This window comes from Chiroxiphia lanceolata, chromosome 13 (genome assembly GCF_009829145.1).
Source record: "Chiroxiphia lanceolata isolate bChiLan1 chromosome 13, bChiLan1.pri, whole genome shotgun sequence".
Lineage (NCBI taxonomy): Eukaryota > Metazoa > Chordata > Aves > Passeriformes > Pipridae > Chiroxiphia > Chiroxiphia lanceolata.
The window spans coordinates 4,786,199-4,804,100 of NC_045649.1; the positions used below are offsets into that span (position 1 = coordinate 4,786,199).

General features: G+C 43.8%; 1 protein-coding gene across 3 annotated transcripts in view; it reads left to right on the plus strand.

Annotated features, from left to right (window-relative positions):
- Nucleotides 1-15,768, plus strand: part of GAN (gigaxonin) — a 40,985-nt gene extending 25,217 nt beyond the window's left edge. For 2 of the 3 annotated variants that reach the window (XM_032701046.1, XM_032701047.1), the window contains 2 exons: nt 1,107-1,216; nt 2,207-15,768. In XM_032701046.1, coding sequence (XP_032556937.1) covers nt 1,107-1,216; nt 2,207-2,388 — 292 coding nt within the window. In that variant the 3' untranslated portion in view covers nt 2,389-15,768. The remainder of the gene's footprint in view (nt 1-1,106; nt 1,217-2,206) is intronic. The other variant, XR_004359446.1, reaches the window with a different exon arrangement.
- The last annotated feature ends 2,134 nt before the right edge of the window (nt 15,769-17,902 follow it).

Below are 17,902 nucleotides of genomic sequence, written 5' to 3' on the forward strand. Positions count from 1 at the left end.
TGTGAGGGCATTTCCAAACTTTTTCCCTCAAATTAACCTGGTATGGCCATAAAATACATGGGATGATTTTCAAAGGTTTCTCAGACTTTCCTGTTCTCTGTAAATTATTTAATAAAAGATGTAGGAGCAGTCACCTAAAATGGCCTTGATTTGTATGTCTCAGGATCTGTACCTGGGAACTGTGACAGCCTCTGTGAAAGTGCAGCAGCATTTTGTAGGAGTTTGTTTCAGAACCAAAGAGGATGCTGACAACTCTAGGCAAGTGGGACACCTTTATGAACCAGTATCCCACGTGGATGATGAGTACATGCTTACCTGCTCTCCAAAGGCTTCAACATGGAAAACTGCTTTTCATTGGGTGGGATGATCAGGCTGCTGTAGTGTTGCAATGAGACTGTGCTTACAGTGAACACAGGGGACTTTTAAGATTACAGTAGGAGCTGGAAAGGGATTGAAAAGAGCCTGATATGTGATTGGGAATTCCAGATAATGGACATTTTTCTTTTCCAAATTTCCTTACCATTTTGATCTCCAGTCTTCTGTCCCTTGTTTGAAGCTGAGCGTTGCCAAGTGCTGCATTCTTCTTAGCAGGCCCTTATAAAGCACAATTAGAGAAGTTAAGGAGTTATATGGGAGAAGGCACTGCTTAATAACAAGGTTCTGCCATAGCAATTTGTTATTTCCCCTAGAGTGGGTCATTAAGACTTATATGTGTTTATGATTTTACTGATTTTTGAGAAAAAACAGCCTAAAATTTTCTCTGTAGGGAAAATCGACTGGCATAGCTGTTGGCTCTGACATGCCTGGTCGCTTCCAGAAGGTCACACTTGGGTGGCTGCAAGAGGAATTTATTATAGGTAGATTACACAGATGAGTGGAGCAATTCTGAAATAAAGCAAATTCAGGATACAGCAGTACCAGTTGCTTTTCCTGGCTAGGAGAAGCCAGGACTATTGCAGTCTAGACAACATTCCCAATGCTTTTTACACAACAAATTAACATGTGCTCTCTGCTTTCGAGTTGAAGATTACAGTTACAAAAAGAATCTGGATTATTTATTTTTTTTTAATAATCACATCCTGTTTTTTTAATTATTGTTTTTACAGGTGGATTTATCTAAATGACCAGAACCTCTGTATCCCAACTAGTTCTTCTTTCGTGTATGGAGCTGTGCCCATCGGAGCCAGCATATACGTGATTGGAGATCTCGACACAGGTCAGAACTAGAACTGAAAACCTCTTGTTGCTTATTTTCTTCCAGTCTTTTAAATGCTTGGCACTAATGAGACTGAACATTTTAAGGATAAGAGGCTGGGATTCTGTTCTAAGTTGCTGTGGTTCACAGGGATTGTGCTGGACATACAGAAACGTGCAGGTTGCTTTTGGAGCTCTTCAGAAACAAGTTCAGTGCTATGAGCATTGGGTGGTTTGGTTGATTAGTTTGAAGATCAGAAAAGAAGACTAGAAGTGTGTTACTGCTTTTATCTAAATGTAAGGAAAACTGTTACTGCCTGAGGTTGTGGCTTCTGTCTTTATAGCAGTAAGCAGGCAGTTCTGCATTTTGGGGACATCATCCAGTGGCTCATATGGATGTGAGAGTGACTCTGGGCTCTTAAGTCCTGACTGAATAAATGTGTGCCAACAAACACAGTCAGTCCTCAGCTTTCAGCATTTGGCCACGTACTGTAAAAGAGGTTTGGAAGGCTACATGCTTTTGTGGCCATGTGTACATACATAAGTTGTGTAACAGGGCTTTTTGCAAAACCTAAATGAGGAAAATTTCAAGTGTGGTGGGTTTAAGTAAATCAGAAACATCACAGTAGTTCCCTTTTGACAGTAATTTCAACCACCCCTCCAGCAACCGATCTGTGTTCCTGTGCACTCTCTCCTTCACGTGTTTGCATGCTGTGCCAGGGGAAGTTTGGGTTGGATATTAGGAAGACATTTTTTGCAGAGAGAGTAATCAGGCATTGGAATGGGCTGCCCAGGGAGGTGGTGGATTTACTGTCCCTGGAGGTGTTTAAGATGAGACTGGATGTGGCACTGAGTGCCACGATCTGGGAACCACGACAGTGTTGGATCAAGGGTTGGACTTGATGATCTCGGAGGTCTTTTCCAACCAGGTCGATTCTGTGATTATCAGAGGTTAAACGCTGTGGTACCTACAGCACGTTTTAGGCATTTCCTCTCTTTTTTGTGAACTCAGGCACAAACTACGACTACGTCAGAGAGTTTAAGAGGAGCACGGGCACCTGGCAGCGCACGAAGCCCCTGTTCCCGTCGGACCTGCGGCGCACCGGCTGTGCCGCCCTGCGGATCGCCAACTGCAAACTCTTCCGGCTGCAGCTTCAGCAGGGCTTGTTCCGCATCCGCGTCCCTTCTCCGTGATCCGTGTGCTGGCAGGGGAGGAGACTGGAAGAATTCTGCGCAGCCCACCATAATCTAGCTCTATATAAAAGGAAAAAGCTGAGAAATTACAGCTGAAACTTAACACTGTATGCTGTGCTTTGGTATGGTAACTGTTTTTGTTTTAAATGCTTAAAAAGCTTGAGTCTCAGTTCTTGTTTGGGAACAAATAACTTAAGTATACATTAAAAAAGAAGAGAGGGGGGGAATAAAAGGGGAGAGCAAGGAAACACCTTCAGTCGTAACCATTTGGAGTTTAAACCATATTATTGAAGAAGGTTTTTTTTTTTTTGTGTCTGGAACTGTGGGAATTGGTTTCCTTTGGCGAAGCTTATTGGAAAGCGGAACAGATTTCAGGTGCATTTCCCCTGAGGGGAACTGGTCCGAATAAAAGTGCTATCTGGGACTGGATAGCTGTAATACACAGGAGCTGTACAATAACCAACCTCCCTGGTGTGCTGCCAAGACTGCTGCTGGAGCGTGATGCCACAGGAGACGTTGGTCGTTGCACCTTTTATTTCTAGTCCTTCCTCAAAAAGATTTAAGGTCTGTGCCTAAAAATGGTGGAGGTGTGTACATACGGTTTTTCATTCATTTGCAATGGTTTCATTCCTACAAATACTTTTAATATATTTAAAAATGGACTAATCTGAAATGGATACAGTACATTACAGAGAAGTAAACTGGTTTTTTTTCTACGCTGTCATTCGAGTAGCCTGACGAACTGGTCTGCAGGTGGGTGGCATGTGCTTCTGGGTGGGCTTTGGTGGCTGTTTTCTTGAAGTGAAAAGGGAAGCGGTGTTTGGAGCGGTTAGTGGTGATTGCTGCTTTTGGCAAAAGCAAAAAAAAAAACAAATAGGTTGTGTTCCTTTTTACTTCAGATCACTCGCAAACTCAGAATGGTTTTTAAGCCTGAGGATCGTAGAATGGTGTGTTTTGTCTCTCTCAGAACAAAGGTGAAGTATGACAAGGATATATTTCTTTTGCAGAAAACCTGATTTTTGGATTAAGAGTTCAGGAAAATTTGAACAGCGACTTTAAATTGGGATCAAAAGTTTGTTTGCTAATGATTTCCGTGCTAAGGTACAGTCTTGTTTATTGCTGTCTGACTTGGAAAGCTGGGTTTTATGGCGTGGTTATAGTGAAGAACTTAGTATCTTGCATTTTTTTTCCTTACTAAGCCTTGTTCACATCAGTAGCGATATTTAATTGCCTTTTTTTTCGTAGTCAAGGTCAGCTGGTAGAACACTTTTACCTCAGTTTTTAATTTCGTTATTGTTGTGATGGGTGGGACGTGACCTCTATTTATTTAAAAGGAATAAAATGGGAGAGATGGGAAATAGAAATAAGACCTCCTGCCCTTCAGAAAAAGAGATTTTGTATAACCAGTATTATAACTACACACAAGACTTTCCACTCTGCACCTTTGTGGACCTCAGACAAGCCAACCTCTGCCCTCGGTTGTGTTAGTGTAAACCTTTGTCATCTTCGTTGAGTCATCTTAGACATGCTGAACTACAATCGCAAACTCCTACAAAATAGAGATATTTCACTAAATAGTCCTTGAAGAGACATTCTGAAACGTCTGCTCAGTCCTTCCATAGCACTGATGTGTGGTTGGAATGACTCTGATTTCTGAGCAAAGGGGGTGGGGGGGGAAAAGGGCAGCAGCCAATCCATTCACCATTATTTATTTTTTTATTATTTTTTACAATGCTGAAGTGCTGCAAAACTTGAACTATATACATCAATTTTCTGACCTATATTAGTTGACATATTAAAAAGTTTATATATTTATGCATTGCAGTAAACTTGATGTGTGTATATATATGTCTTTAGATTTTAAATTTATATATAATGCTTTACTACAGAAATGTGAACCACTATTTCCATCCTTGGCTGTCTTGTGAAATAAATCAAGTGCTGTTAGTTTATCTATAAAACTTCCCTTTTTTGAAAAATCTTAAATGGATCAATTTTTTTTTTTTTCTCTCAGACAAAGTGCCAAGATCCCATATTCAAAAGTGATGAATGTTCCTAAGTACCTATTTCACTTTTGAGCTCAGTTTTCTAAGTGGCTTGGAAAACTTTCAAAAATGTTATTCAGAATATTGCAGGCTGCTATCTCCCAAGTCCCTGTAGCTTCCCAGCACCCTTGAGGGCATTCAGCACCCAGAAAAGTGATAAATGCGCATTTTAAATCCAAATCCTCTGTACTCAAGCAGTGTTTTGCAGTTAAAATTACTGAACAGAATGTTTACATTTAAAGTAGGATTAACAGTAAGTATTCTTACTTTTTTTTTTTTTTTAACATAAATAAACAAATCTCCTGTGATTGGAGCGTGTTGCGAATGCACTTGGTGAGATTTGACCAAGAAGTTTAAGCCTCTTCAGCTGAACCAGTCGCAAACTGAATTTCTTAGCACGCCTGTCCTCCTGTCACGTTCTGTGCAGCCCAGGGACCAGGGACCCTGGGATCAGACCCCAGTGTCTCCAGGGACACTGGCTCCTGGAGTTTGGGGTGCATGCTCAGGCTGAAGATTTGAGCATTCCTGAGCTCTCAAAACTGGCTTCCTTGGTCTTGCTTAAGTGAATGGGGATCATTCCCCATCTGTGTTGTGTGTGGCCGATCCAGGAGCTGTTCCAGGCCCTGTGTGTGGAGGAGGGAAGTGATGTGTCTTTTGGGGTCTGACTCCTGTCTGTCTGCCCTGGTCTGACCTGCCAGTGCATCTCTTGGGATGTGCAATAGCCAGGTTTCATCTCTCTCTGAATTTAAGGCAAGGCTTTGATGCCAAGGCTCCCCTTTCTCCAGGGATTGTCCTGGGGATGGTGCAGGAGACAAGAGGCAGAGCTGACCTCTGATTTTCCTTTTGCTTTTCAGAAGAGATGGTAGGGGACTTCAGTAGGGGAGGGAGGCTGTGATTCCAGAAGTGCTGCGTGGAGGGAGGTCACCAGTCTCCTGAGGCATTGAACATGTGAACAGCCATAGATTGAACTGGGTTCACTGGTAAATGCCACCACCCCAGCTGTCCCTGCACTCCAGGGCTGGGTACCCCTGGTGCTGTGTACCCCTGCATACGATGGCTGAACCACATGGGAAACAACTCAGGAATTTTCTGAGGTGCAGTCCAGGGGTTTTAGGTGGTTTGGCAGTTTAGAAACTTAGTTTAAGTTGTCCTTGCTTGGCACAGTGGCCTTAATTCCTTCCAGCTCCTGAATCAGCTCTCTCGTTCAGCCAGGTCCTCCACGGGTGACTTTGTGAATGTTTCTCCTGGCCCTCTGTCCCTGCCATCTGAGGCTTCACCACCAGGATTTAGGCACCTTCCCTGGGGCTGAGAGTTCATCTCAGCATTGAAATGCTGATGTTTTTAGACCAACATTTGTATTTCTGCAAAGTGCCACTGACTCGGTGCCCGGCACACCTTGGACCAGGGCTGGGTCCTTGGGTGCACCTTGAGTCAAGCTCAGCACAATCCCAAACCAGGACTGGCTGGGCCACCTTGAGCTTGAGGAACTTGGGCTGGGCCTCTGTGTCCTTTTTCCTTCCCCTGCTGAGGAACTGGACAAACCCCAGCCACTGTCATCAGAAAATCACCACAATACGGGGTAGGAGTTGTGGAAGATGGGAAGAGAGGTGGCTTTTTCTTCTCCCCTCACTCCCTCTCTTACCACAGTTCCCCCCGCAAAAAAAATTCCCTCTTCTTTTTTTTTCTTCATGTGCCACAGGTAATTTTTGGAAAAACGTTGGAATTGCTAATTTTGGGTTAAATCAAAAGTTTTGAGTGTACAAGTGGAGGAAAAAAAGAGATACTATTGTAAGCACACGGCAGCGTCCTCTGTGCTTGTTTTACACGTGTACTCTGGTGGCTGCTCTGTACAGCAGAGAGAAGGATTTACAGAAGCAAAGGTGTAAAGTGCTGTTGCTCTCAAAAAATAAATCCCTCGGGTTCCTGAGGGAGGCACACACCTGGCCTTGTGAGATGGTCCTGAGGAGTCAGGGTTGGATTTCAAATTCTTTCTGTTTTTATAACCTGAAGAAGAGGCGTCCTGAAGAGTCTTCTGTTTTGCTGTACCACAGCAAGGTCTACCTGTTCTCAAATGTTTGAGCAGCTAGTCCTTAAGTTTTAGTTGTTGTGAAAATGCTGTATCAACCCAGCTGCTCCTGGTCGAGGGGCTCTCCACAGCTTTGGGGGCACCTCGTCTGTGAATTGCAGGCAAATGGATCCGAGGTTACGCAGCAGGATAGTGGTTGAGTCTGAAAACAAAGCAAATTCACAACCTCAGCTCACTGATAGCTGTGGGCAGGCTGTGCTTGGACTGCACAGCACGTGCCTGGCACACAGCCTGCCTTCTGGGGCAGAGATCTGGGTGAAAGTAAGAGGTTTTTATCAGAGCTGCTGAGGTGCCTGGTTTACAAACTCCCCTCGCAGAACACACCAGGCAGCTTGGTTTCTTTGCAATATTTCTGGTGCCTGCACAACTCAGTAAATGCAAAAGTACAGGATTGAGGGGTTTAGGGATGTCTTTCCCTGTTTTAACTGCAGTTCCTCTGGTTGTTCCATAAATACTGTGGCCATCCAGCCTGCATGGGCTCTGCTAACGTGCATGGGCCGTGCAAAGTGGAGGATGCAATAACAAATGCCAGTTGATACAAGTGCCAAAATTTTGGTTTACTCTGTGTATAACAATAATTCAGCTGACCTACTAAAATACAGAGATGCTTACAATTCACTGTGTTCCAAAAAAGAGCAGTGGTTTGGGTTTTTTTGTGTTTTTTTTTTTTAAATGTATGCTATTGAAAACACTGTAAATTTTTACTTTTTTTTTTTTTTTTAAATACTGTTCTGCAGGTTTGTGTTACTCTTCACAGCTGCCTTGAATATCACTCCATGTGATGGATATGGACACTTTGCTCTTCATTAGAGCACTGGTGCCATGCAAGAATAAGTGGCAGCTGACAACAGGTTTTAGTATTTAAAATTCTAAGTAGTTAGATGAAGTGCAATTCATTTGCATTACTTGGCCTGCAGTGTCTCAGGAAGTGTGGCTGTGCCCAGGGACACAGACAGACCAGGGCCTGGTTTGGTGCCACTCACAGCCATGCTGTCAAAGGAGTTACATTTAATTTAGGGTATGGATCCTTCCTGCCTCTAATTTAGCGTTGAGGACGGGGGGGTTGTGTTCTCTGAGCTCTTTGGAGTACTTAAACAGCTCCTCCAGGTGGGTGGGAGGGGTGTTAATGACATCCGTGTGTGCAGGAGCTGCTATTTCCATCTTCTCTTGGAGTGTTTCCTTTTCCTGTCCAGGAACAAGTGCAGGGCTGTGTTTCGCTCCTCGCTGCTGCAGCCTTTTGACATTTGCCATTTTCTGCTGCTCTTCCTTGTCTTTTCTTGGAGCTGGGAGCTGCACCTGTAGGTTCTGTGTTTCTGTGGCACACCACTTCTGAAGGGAAAGTACAGAGATCACTCTGATCCCTTGGGATTGGGAAGGTGACCCAGTAAAAGCTGAAGGCAGTGAGATTTGGGGGCAGCTCCACTCATTTTCTGTGGGGGTCACATCCACGAGCTCTGAAGTTTATTGATAAGTTGGGCACCTGCTCTCTCCATTATCCCTGTGGTTTCTGGTGTGGGGTTTTTTTCCTATGAAATTCCTTGCTGTAGGAAGGATTGCAGCCAGGGTTTAAGGTGACACCTCTGATCAGCCATGCCCAGCATGACTCTGCAGCCTGACTGCTGTTGTACTCCAGTAATCAATTGTCTCAAAATTTTGATTAACAGGTAATCTAAAAACATGGACTAAAGCCATGTGAAGTGCCCAACTTGATAAACACCTGCTCAAAAGGATTAAAGGTAACAGGAGAATTAAACTATGAACTGCTACCAACAGGTGATTAAGTTGTAAATTTGTTGACGATACAATATTTTTTAAATAGCTTGTTCTAGGTAGCTGCTTCTTAGTTGTAAAAATATTTGAAATGCATAAAGGTGTTGTTTAGAATAATATTTGAAGGTTATTGTCTTGAAAAGTGAGCTGAAAGATTGGAGCTTTTCAATGGCAAAGGCTAAATCTTGTTTGCCTGGTGCTTTTGGAGGGTTTCTGGTGAACAGAGAACACCTGCCAGGGCACATCAGTGCATGAGGGTGCTCAATGCCACTGCCTACCTGTGCCCTTGAATTTGCATAATGAAATGAGGCTGTTCTGAGCCCTGGTAAAAGCTGATGGATCTGATTACAATAATAAGATAGAAAGAAGTGTCCCCAATGTCAATAATTTTATTGATAAAACACGAAAATGCAATTATTTTTTTTTTTCCAGATACTGGGTACTTTTGAATCACCACCTAATGCCCTTGATTATTTTTTTCTTCTTCTTTACCTTTCATCCTTTTCACTTAATGCTAAAATATCCTCAGTTCTTGTCAAGGGCAAGTTTCTCTCCTCTGTATTTCCAACGCCAGGAGCCTGACAGACCCCCTGTCACAGGCTGTGCAATGGGCTGTCTCACCAGTGCAATTTCTGTGCATCCTCTGTGCTGCCACCTCTGCCAACTTCAGAACACTAAAAAAAAAAAACCCTGTAGAACAATTTTGCACCAGATGAAAGCAAGAGCCTTTTTGGAAAGTCTAAATGTCAGTCTGCAATAATTAGTGTGCTTTGAAAACCTGATCCCTGGCTGGGCTTGAGGTTCTCTCCTGAATGGTCTGACACTGATTAATCTGCTTTATCAATTTTATTAACCTGCTTTATCAATTTTATTAACCTGCTTTATCAATTCACACGTGACAGCAGGAAAGCATTATCATCCTTGTCACTTGTTTCACTGTTTTTAACTCTTAAAAAGCAAAGTCTGCTTATTTATTGGAGTGTGTAAACCAGTACACCGGGGTATTTGCCAAGGTGGTCGGGCTGAACAGAGCTGACATTCTGTAAAGCTCTTGTTAAAGTTTCTTTCTGAAGGGAAGCCAGGGAGTGCCCTCTTAAGAAATACTTTCAAACTCTTTCAGAACTGGTCTTAAACGAGTCCAAAGGACTCCTCTGGGTTGCTCAGAGTGCACGGGGTCTGTTCGAGCTTTTGTTTGCTTCGGGAAACAGCTGCTAAGTCAATTTGAAGCATTATTTTTTTTTCATCCCTGACTTCCCAAACCGAAATAGGTAAATTAAAAATTGCTTCTTTTAATAGAAACATTTTTGTATTTAAGGGTTGGAGGCTGCATTTTTGCAATATGTGGTGAGTTTGTATTGCACCTTAGTTTAGTGGCTGTAAACAGCGATCTGTGTCCTGGTGGACTCCTGACAGGTACTTTTCAGTGCTTGGAGCAGAGGAGAAGTATCAGTAAAACAAGATTGTCTTGGGGGGAAAGCCCCTATTCCCAGCTACCTCATTTTTTTTTTCCTCGCACTTTGATTCAAATCTTTTTGTTTTGTTTTAAATCGCATTTTGCCCTTCAATTAAAAAAAAAAAACAAAAACAAAAAACTAAAAGCAGACAAGAAGCAGGACAGAATGGTGCCATTGCCCAAGGACAGTTTACTTTAATTTCATTTTAAATTAATGTTTCTGTACAAAAAGACCAAGGTTGACCTGCAGCTGCTGTAAAAAGTAAATAAAAATGTGTATTCCTTGAAAGTAATTATTATACTTGGAAATGAGAGTAGCAATTGAAAGACTGTCCTGATGATTTTCAAATAGGAAAAGATCTGTCTAAAAAAATGGAAGTCTCTGCTTTTTTAAGGACAGATCAGATAGTTTTCTCTCTGCCTCTGCTCTGCACTGTTTTGCCTGTGATCCATTATCTCAGTGGAGAGATTCACTGATTTTTCTGTAAAGTTTAATTGGCTGTTTTTCTGTGCAGTTTCCCATTTGCTCAGCTACAGAGGAAAAACTGTCAAAAAGCAATACCCACTTTCCATACCTGAACTCATCTAATTGCCCTTTTCTTTGGGATCTTCAAGTGTGTGGGGTTTTGCTTAGCTTGAAGAAGTGTGTTTTCTTCTGCTTCTAAAGGTGCTATTTTGACATAGTTTTGAACTCCTTACACTGTGCTTGACTTCTCAAAGGACCGATATAAGCTGATAATCAGCTCGTGTTTATTCTCTGGGGTTTTCCTTTGACTATTCAGTCTGTTTTTTAAAGTACATCCCTTTTCATAAAGATGGCTCCCGAACTGTCAGAGGCCTTAATAATACAAAATGTAACAGGGGGAACGCTGCCTTTTTCCTTTCTCTGTAAAGGCAAAACCAAGAAATGCTTCACGGGGAACGTTTTCCTCTAAAATTTTAAGGAGCAGCTCATGCTTTGAGTTCAATGTAGCAAACATTCTACTGGCCACGCACGAATAGTAGGGACAAAACAAGGAGCTATTCATGCCCCTGCAGACTGAACCAATTAGCTGCTAATTCCAGAGCCTTCCATTGGCATCATGGTGGCTATTCTGTAAATATTAACGTTCCTGGGCTCGGTCCCAAGACCTGGCTGTGTGTCTGGGACACGCTGACCAGCGTGGCTGTCAGAGCACTGGGATGTTGGGCCGGGTGTGGGGTTTGACTCAGACCTCACCTGCTCAGCCCCCCAAGGGTGTGGGTGCCACAGAGGGTCAGGAGGTAGAAGGAGAGAAGCTCCCAAGAGCAGAGACATCAGCTTAGCAGGCCTGAGGAGAGGCTCTTGTAGATGCAAGCCATGGAGTAGAGAGATGAATTTTAGTCCTGTGTAGGAACTCTTTTGTTGTCCTTATTGTGCTGGTTTTTATTTGTGTTTAATCTGTATCATCAGTTTGGTTTAGGGGTTTGGTAACTGCTACAAGCTTTTCATTCTGTGGAGAATATGAGTCCTACTCCTGCCCTGTGTGAAGCAGCAGAGAGGATCAAGGGTTGGTGTTTGAACCTGTCCCCTCTCCACACAGCAGGTTATTGTCTTCCCGTAGGCTTCACAGTCCCAGTGCTGTAGCATTTCTCAGTTAATCTAAGAACCCTTCAGCCTTTTCAGAAGAGTCCAGAAACTGCCTTGTCCTTCTCCTCCTTCCCATCTTGGGTGCTGCCCTCTGGACTGTCCGAATTCATCCAGGCTGTCCAGGAGCCACAGGCTGTGGCCTCATGAGGAGTACCTGTGTTATCTGCAGTGCTGTCTGAAAAACAGCTGATAAATGAGGGACCAGGAGAACCCCACTGCACTTGCAAGTCCCTGATCCTCTCACTTCGGGGAAGGCTGAAGAGCAGCATTGTCCATTGCCTGTGCAGAGTCTGAGCTTTGCAGCTGTGCTCTGGCAGCACAGGTAAGGATGAGTCCACCCTGCCCCTTCCAGGATAAGATATAAAGGATCATGGGCTGGGTGTTATAGGGCAACCAATATTTTACATTGCTTCTATTTAAATCTTAAAATACTGGGGTCTCTGGAACTGTGTCTGCAGGCTGGAACCACAGCTGTTGGCCTAAATAACCGGGGAGCTCCCGGCTGCCTGGGTTTCCCCTCCACTTTTTTTTTTCTGAGAAACCAGAGATGTGGAACTGCATCCCAGTTTGTCTGGTCACTGCTTTGTAATCTGAAGTGGAGCCTGACAAGCTGAGACTGTTCTAATTTTGCCTTCAAAGGGAAAAAGCAAAATTTCTTCACGTTAGGTGCTCTACCTTCAGAGTTTTCCCTCTGTAAACCATGTTTATTGAGTAGCATGAATCTTGTAGGATTGGGCTAAAAAATATAAATACATGTTATATGAATGATGACTAATGTATTTAGTCTGACTATGTACGGTACAAATACTTTATTTTAGCGTAAGAGAGTGAAATAACTACATTGAATAATCCAATTATGATATTCCATGAACCAAGAAATAGGAGGGTGTTGCAATGTGATGCCACATTGCTGCTGCTCTCGTAAAGGTTCGGTGTTCTGTAAAATCTGAGATCTTGATAATGACCAGGAGATTGTCAGAATATATTGACACTTTTCCTACAAAAAATACGCTGGTGTGGTGTGGTAGAAACACTCACCTGGTCTTGTTTACTGTTGCTGGCATGCAGCTTGACAGCAAGGTTTGTTCCCATCATCCAGCTGTCATGCTTTGACTTCTGTGTTACAGATGTGTTTACTGCTACAGGCTCTTTGTGTGTGTTCGTGTTCTGTGGGTCTGTCTGTGCTTTGTGTGGGAATGAAGTTTTTGCTTTTCTTTATGTGTCCACCCCAAAAGTCTTCACGTGTTGCTTTAGAAATGAGTTGGTGAATCACTTGGGGCCAGGCTTTGGAATGCTCTGATCTGAGTATGCTGAGTTACTTCTGTTAAAAACAGGGAAAAATAAGACGTAAATGCTCTTTGGCCTCAATCAAACTATGCAATACAGCACACCAGAGAGCTGAATTCCTTGTGATACAGAAGATGTGCGGCTCCTGTGTCCTTCCGAGTCCAGTCCTTGGTCCAAGGTTAGGAGAACTTGTACTCAGTGGCTGCCCAAGAATCTTGTATCCAAACCCACTCCAGTTCACTGGTTTCCCTCCTGCCCCCTTGCCTGGCCCAGCAGTTTATCCGGGTCAGTTTATGGGTGTTTGACCTGGAATGATGTCCTGTCCAAGTGTGTCCCTCCTGTCCTCTCGTGGTGTTGTCGATTGGAGCTCGTCCCGTGATCCCACCAGCGCGGCTTTTCCCGCTGGAGCGAGTTGGTGCCACTTCACAACATTTGCCTGTCTCAGCTCTAGAGCAGGTCGGGTGTTTGGGGTTTGCTGTGCCCCTCTGGGCTGATGTTGTCTTGCTTTTATGTTCCTGTGTTGTTCAGTTGTGGGTCTGATCCCGACAGCAAAGAATCCCCGTGACATCCCAAACCCAGTCCGAGCACGTTTTCATTTCCAACGCTTCTCTGTGTCTGAGTTTGATTTTGCTGCTTCCGTGGCAATTCAGGGATAAAAGCCCACGTGGTCAGGACTGCTGGTAAAGGTTCTTTGTTCTCCCATTGATTTGTTTTTTCCAGTGAAATTTGTTCCTTGTGTTCCTCTCCCTCCCCCTGTTCACTGTCAGTAAAACGGGTACGCTGTTCTCCCTGCTCCTGCATCCCGTGAGGAGCTTTCATCTCCCAGGTGCTCTTGTCTTCTCACCTTCACATCATTCTCCATTTACTTAACCCACCCTGCACCTCACACTGCTCCTCCCTCCTAACTCCCTTTCCTATTTCACCTTTCTCTGATTCAGATGAACCTTGATTTCTTTTTCTGATTCCAAAAAGGGATTGTGGTGCATAACCTGGGAGGCAGAAAAGCTCTCTCTGCAGGTGTCTGTGTGTATCCATTCCCTCCCCAGCACACACAGTGTGAAGGGTTCACACAGGCTGAAGCCATTTCTTATTTCTTTTGCTAGTTGAAAATATTTGGAGATTTTCTTCTTTGGAAATAGCTGCTGCAGATGAGCAGCTGGCAGAAGAGAGGGTTGTTATGCTTCCATATTCAGTATTTTTAATTGAGGAACAAATAATTTATTTTGGGGAAAAAAATGTAAATTTTTTTGTATTTGTATGTCAAAGTGGCCTTTATAGGAAAAGCACATAAAATATTTAGATTAAAATTGCTTAGTTATGTAATTTTAGTGGGGACTTTTGTATTGACAGGGTTTCTATGCATTTTTCAAAATATACTTGCTGTTTTGTGTTAGAATTATTGGAAATCTTTTTAAAAACATGTATTAACGCATTTTCCATGGTTGATCCCTTTACTATCATTCCTTTTGAATACTACAAAGGTTTTAATTAACCCTGTAAATTAATTTTCCCCCACAAGTGTTTGCATTAAGTCAATACAATGAGTTATAGCATGGGTATGTAGCTTTAAGGGAATAAGCCTAATTAGTGCAGCTTAATTATGGGGAGATCTCTTCAGAGAAGGGCGGAACGCGGGGTTTCAATTGCACTTAAACCACTGAATTAGGAAATTTAGGTTTTTGCTGTACCTCACTAGGATTTTATTAAAGTGTTTCCATCCTGTATTGTTTACACTTGAGCATTGTTTAACTATGCACTGTTGGTGTAGTTTGCAGTTCTCCTTCATTCTGTTGGGATTATATGAACGTCATCAGGTATGAAAAGTTTTGGAGTGTGTGGTATCCTCGTGGATTTGACACGAGTTTGGGGAGGGAGGAGAGGAAAGTTAGATCCATTACTGTATTTTTCCATTTAATTATGTACAAGTCTTCACATTGGCTGAGACTAAATAACCGAACTTACAGTTGAACTGTAAGTGCAATCAATGGTTTGGGGATGGGGGGAAGTGAAGGGGTTGCAGAACTCCAGGCAAAAATACCCTTTAATTGCACTGGGGTGCAACTGCCCCGACTGCCTGTGCAAAGCAGAACCCGAGGGGACACATCAGCCCCTGCTGTCACTGCTCGGATTTTCCTTTCTCTTCTCGAGGTGTTCCTGCAGGGTTTGCTGAGTGGACCCTTCCCGGGAACGTCTCTCAACTGACACTTCAGTTTTACCATTTTATGTTTGTCCTTTTAGTTGTCGTTTCTCTTGCCCGAGAGATCCCCCATTGTCCATAGGTTAGTGTCAGTGCAAGCTTTCAGGTGTAGCACCAAACAAACATTGCATGGTACGATGTAGAAAAATGTGCAATTCTAATGGCACTTTGACCCATTGCTGAAACACTGGGTTTTGCCACTGAACAAATTCTCAACAATTGAAAACACTCTGTGTCTACATTAGATGTCTTGAAGGTGAAGCAAAGGGCAGTTACTCCAGTTGTACCCACAGATAATTTGGTATTGATTCTTTTTTTTAATGGTTTTGTGATCCGTTTTTAGAAGAACACACACATTTCTTGGTTTACTTTAGTTGCCATAAATTGCCCAGTGCAGAGCCTGGTCCACCTCCATCCATTTATTTTCATGGAGTAGTTGCACAAAAAAACAGGAACAGCAAAGCAGGAAAGCTGTTTGGTTACTCAGCAGTAACCTCCCTTGCAGATTTGTGGCTCACACACGGTACAAAAAGGGACACAGGAATTTTCCTGGATTCAGTAGCACTCGCTTTGTTTACGTGTTCTGTAGAACGTTGAGTGACTAAAGGGAGGTTCCCTTTTTAAAGTATTTGACTTGTGCTTTGAGGACTTAGTTGCCACTGTGCAAATTGTGCTGTAATATTGTACCAAGGATCAGTGAAAGTGTTTTATCTTTTTTAATGTCGTTTGTATTTGATCGGGTTTTATAAATGTAAGAAAACAGAGTGTTGTATTTTGATCTGAAATTTGCGTATGGTAAAAGTAACTTTGCTTTATGTATTGGAGGTTTGCTCAGAACTTGAATAATTTTATAGAAGGGTACAGACCAAAATTAATTGTCTTAAAGGTGTTTAATAAATTAACCAAATAAAACATTGATTGTTTGAAAACTTGTTAACTGCTCCTTCTGCTTTTTCTTTCTACTTTTAAAAGGAAGAACGTAGTTCAAGATTTTCTCTCAAGGTCTTATGAAAAATGAAGGGAAAAAAAAGGAGCAGTGGATTTTATAAATATCATCTCCCATGAGTTATCTGTTTTATTATTAAACATTCCTACATGCCAGAAGTTTAATCAAAGGGGAAAGCCCAAAGGAAATAAATGAGGCGGAAGGGCTAAGGAAACGAGGGGAGGCGGGAGCAGTCCCTCTCCAGCTCTGTCCAGGCAGTGAGTGCTGGTGATGGTCACTCTGGGAGAGATGGGAGTGGGAAGGAGCCTCTGCTCACCTGGAAAAGCTCTCATGGTTGTTTCAAGGTCTCCAGTCTCCCCAGCAGTCACCCTCACTCGTCCCCTTCACAAATGCTGCTGCTTCCATGTGACCTTTCTGAGCAGAGGAGAAAAATCTGTGGAGTGTAACTGCTCCCAAGGGCAGGTACAAACTGCTCCTTCCAGGGCTGCCTGATATCCCGGCCCTCGGTTGCTCCGTGGTGTGCAGATGTGACCTCTGCAAGTTCAGAGACCTGCATGGTTTTAAGTTGCCAAGCAGCTGCAACTGCAGTTGAGCAATATTCTTGCTTCGTGGCTGCTCCCTCTGATGTCCCAGCCTTGCCTCTGCTGGGGCTGCCTCCACTGGGACCAAGGAGCTGGAGCGAGGGTCTGGCCACCAGGAAAGTACCCTGAGCTCTGCCTACCTGTTCTTAAACAAAAGGACACTGAGGCAAGGCCAAGTGCAAGGTAGGAGAAAAGGAAAAGCTGAGGTTTGGGGTAGCTCGGGCAAGGGGAGTGAAGGGGGAAGGCAGCAGCACAGCTTCAAAGCAGAACCAGGTGCTGTAAACACGTGTTCTAAAAGAGATGGTGGGTACTAGGGCAGAAAAAATGGATACTTGCTGCATAACCGCCTTTCCTTGCTTAGTTTCGCAGCCATACCAAGGTTCTGAACTGCCAGCCAGGTTGGTGCCTCCAGTGTAAACAGGGACTGATGATAGGGAATCTCGTGTTGATTTACCCTTGTTGCTGGGGTTCCCATGGTTATGGCTGCATAGATGGGCTCTGCCGTATCTCCCCTGTCTTACTGAGTCTTGGAAACAAAGACAGGAGGGTGAACTTGGATTTATCTTTATTCCACAGCCTGGAATCCTAACAGAAAGGGAAGAGGGCTGCTGCCTGGTTTCCTTTACCTTTTATGCACAGAGGAGATATAACTTCTAAAGTTTCCATATGTGCCTCTTTTCGCCCCCTCGATTTGTTTTCTAAAGCATCGCAGGAGAAATCCAGAAATGGTTCCTTAAACAGGATTTCCAGTTGAGGCTCTCGATGCCTGGGAGCAAGGCCCCCCTGTGCCTCCTTAGCTGCAAGGGACTTGCCAAGAAGGCAAGTTTTGGGTTTGTGCAGCCACACTTGTGACTCTGGTGCTGTCAGGGAGTCACAGCTGTTCACTGGCTTCCACCAGCTTTCTCCTGGCAGGAATGTGCCAGGAGAGGCGTGCAGCTGGCAAACCTCCCTGCAGGTTGGAGCTGCTCTGGAGGCATCTGGGTGTGTGAGCAGCCCCAGCTTTGCTGAGCCAGGCTCTTCCCAGGGCTGGTGCCTCCTAGGTAAGAGGTGGCATCTGTGTCCTTTGCACAGCCCAAGTCTTGGAGCCAGCTTTCAACAGGCTGAGTTTTCCAGGTGAAGAAGAGAGAGGAGGTGATGTGGGAAGGATCAGAAGCTTTGCAGAGCAGGTACCTGGCTCCTGACCTCCAGAATCTCAGACCAAGCAGCGAGCCTTGCTGTTCCATGTTACTAAATCAGCCCTTTGCACAGTGATCACTGGAAACAGTAAAATTAACTGAGGAATAAATTGCTGTTCAGAATTCAATACAACCCATTGCTTTTTGCCTGGGAGCAGCTGTAAAGTCAGAGACAGAAATTAATGTGGAGTTTGGGGGGGCTTGGGAAAGGTGCAAGTCATTTGACCTGAATGCTGTTGCCACTCCCCAGGTTTTGCTGCTCCAGGTGAAGCAGCAGGATCAGAGCTGTTACTTTTGCTTTTTCTCCAGTGCATTTGGACACGCACAGGCCAAACTCTGTCACGTGTGGCCTCTGAGGAATCGTG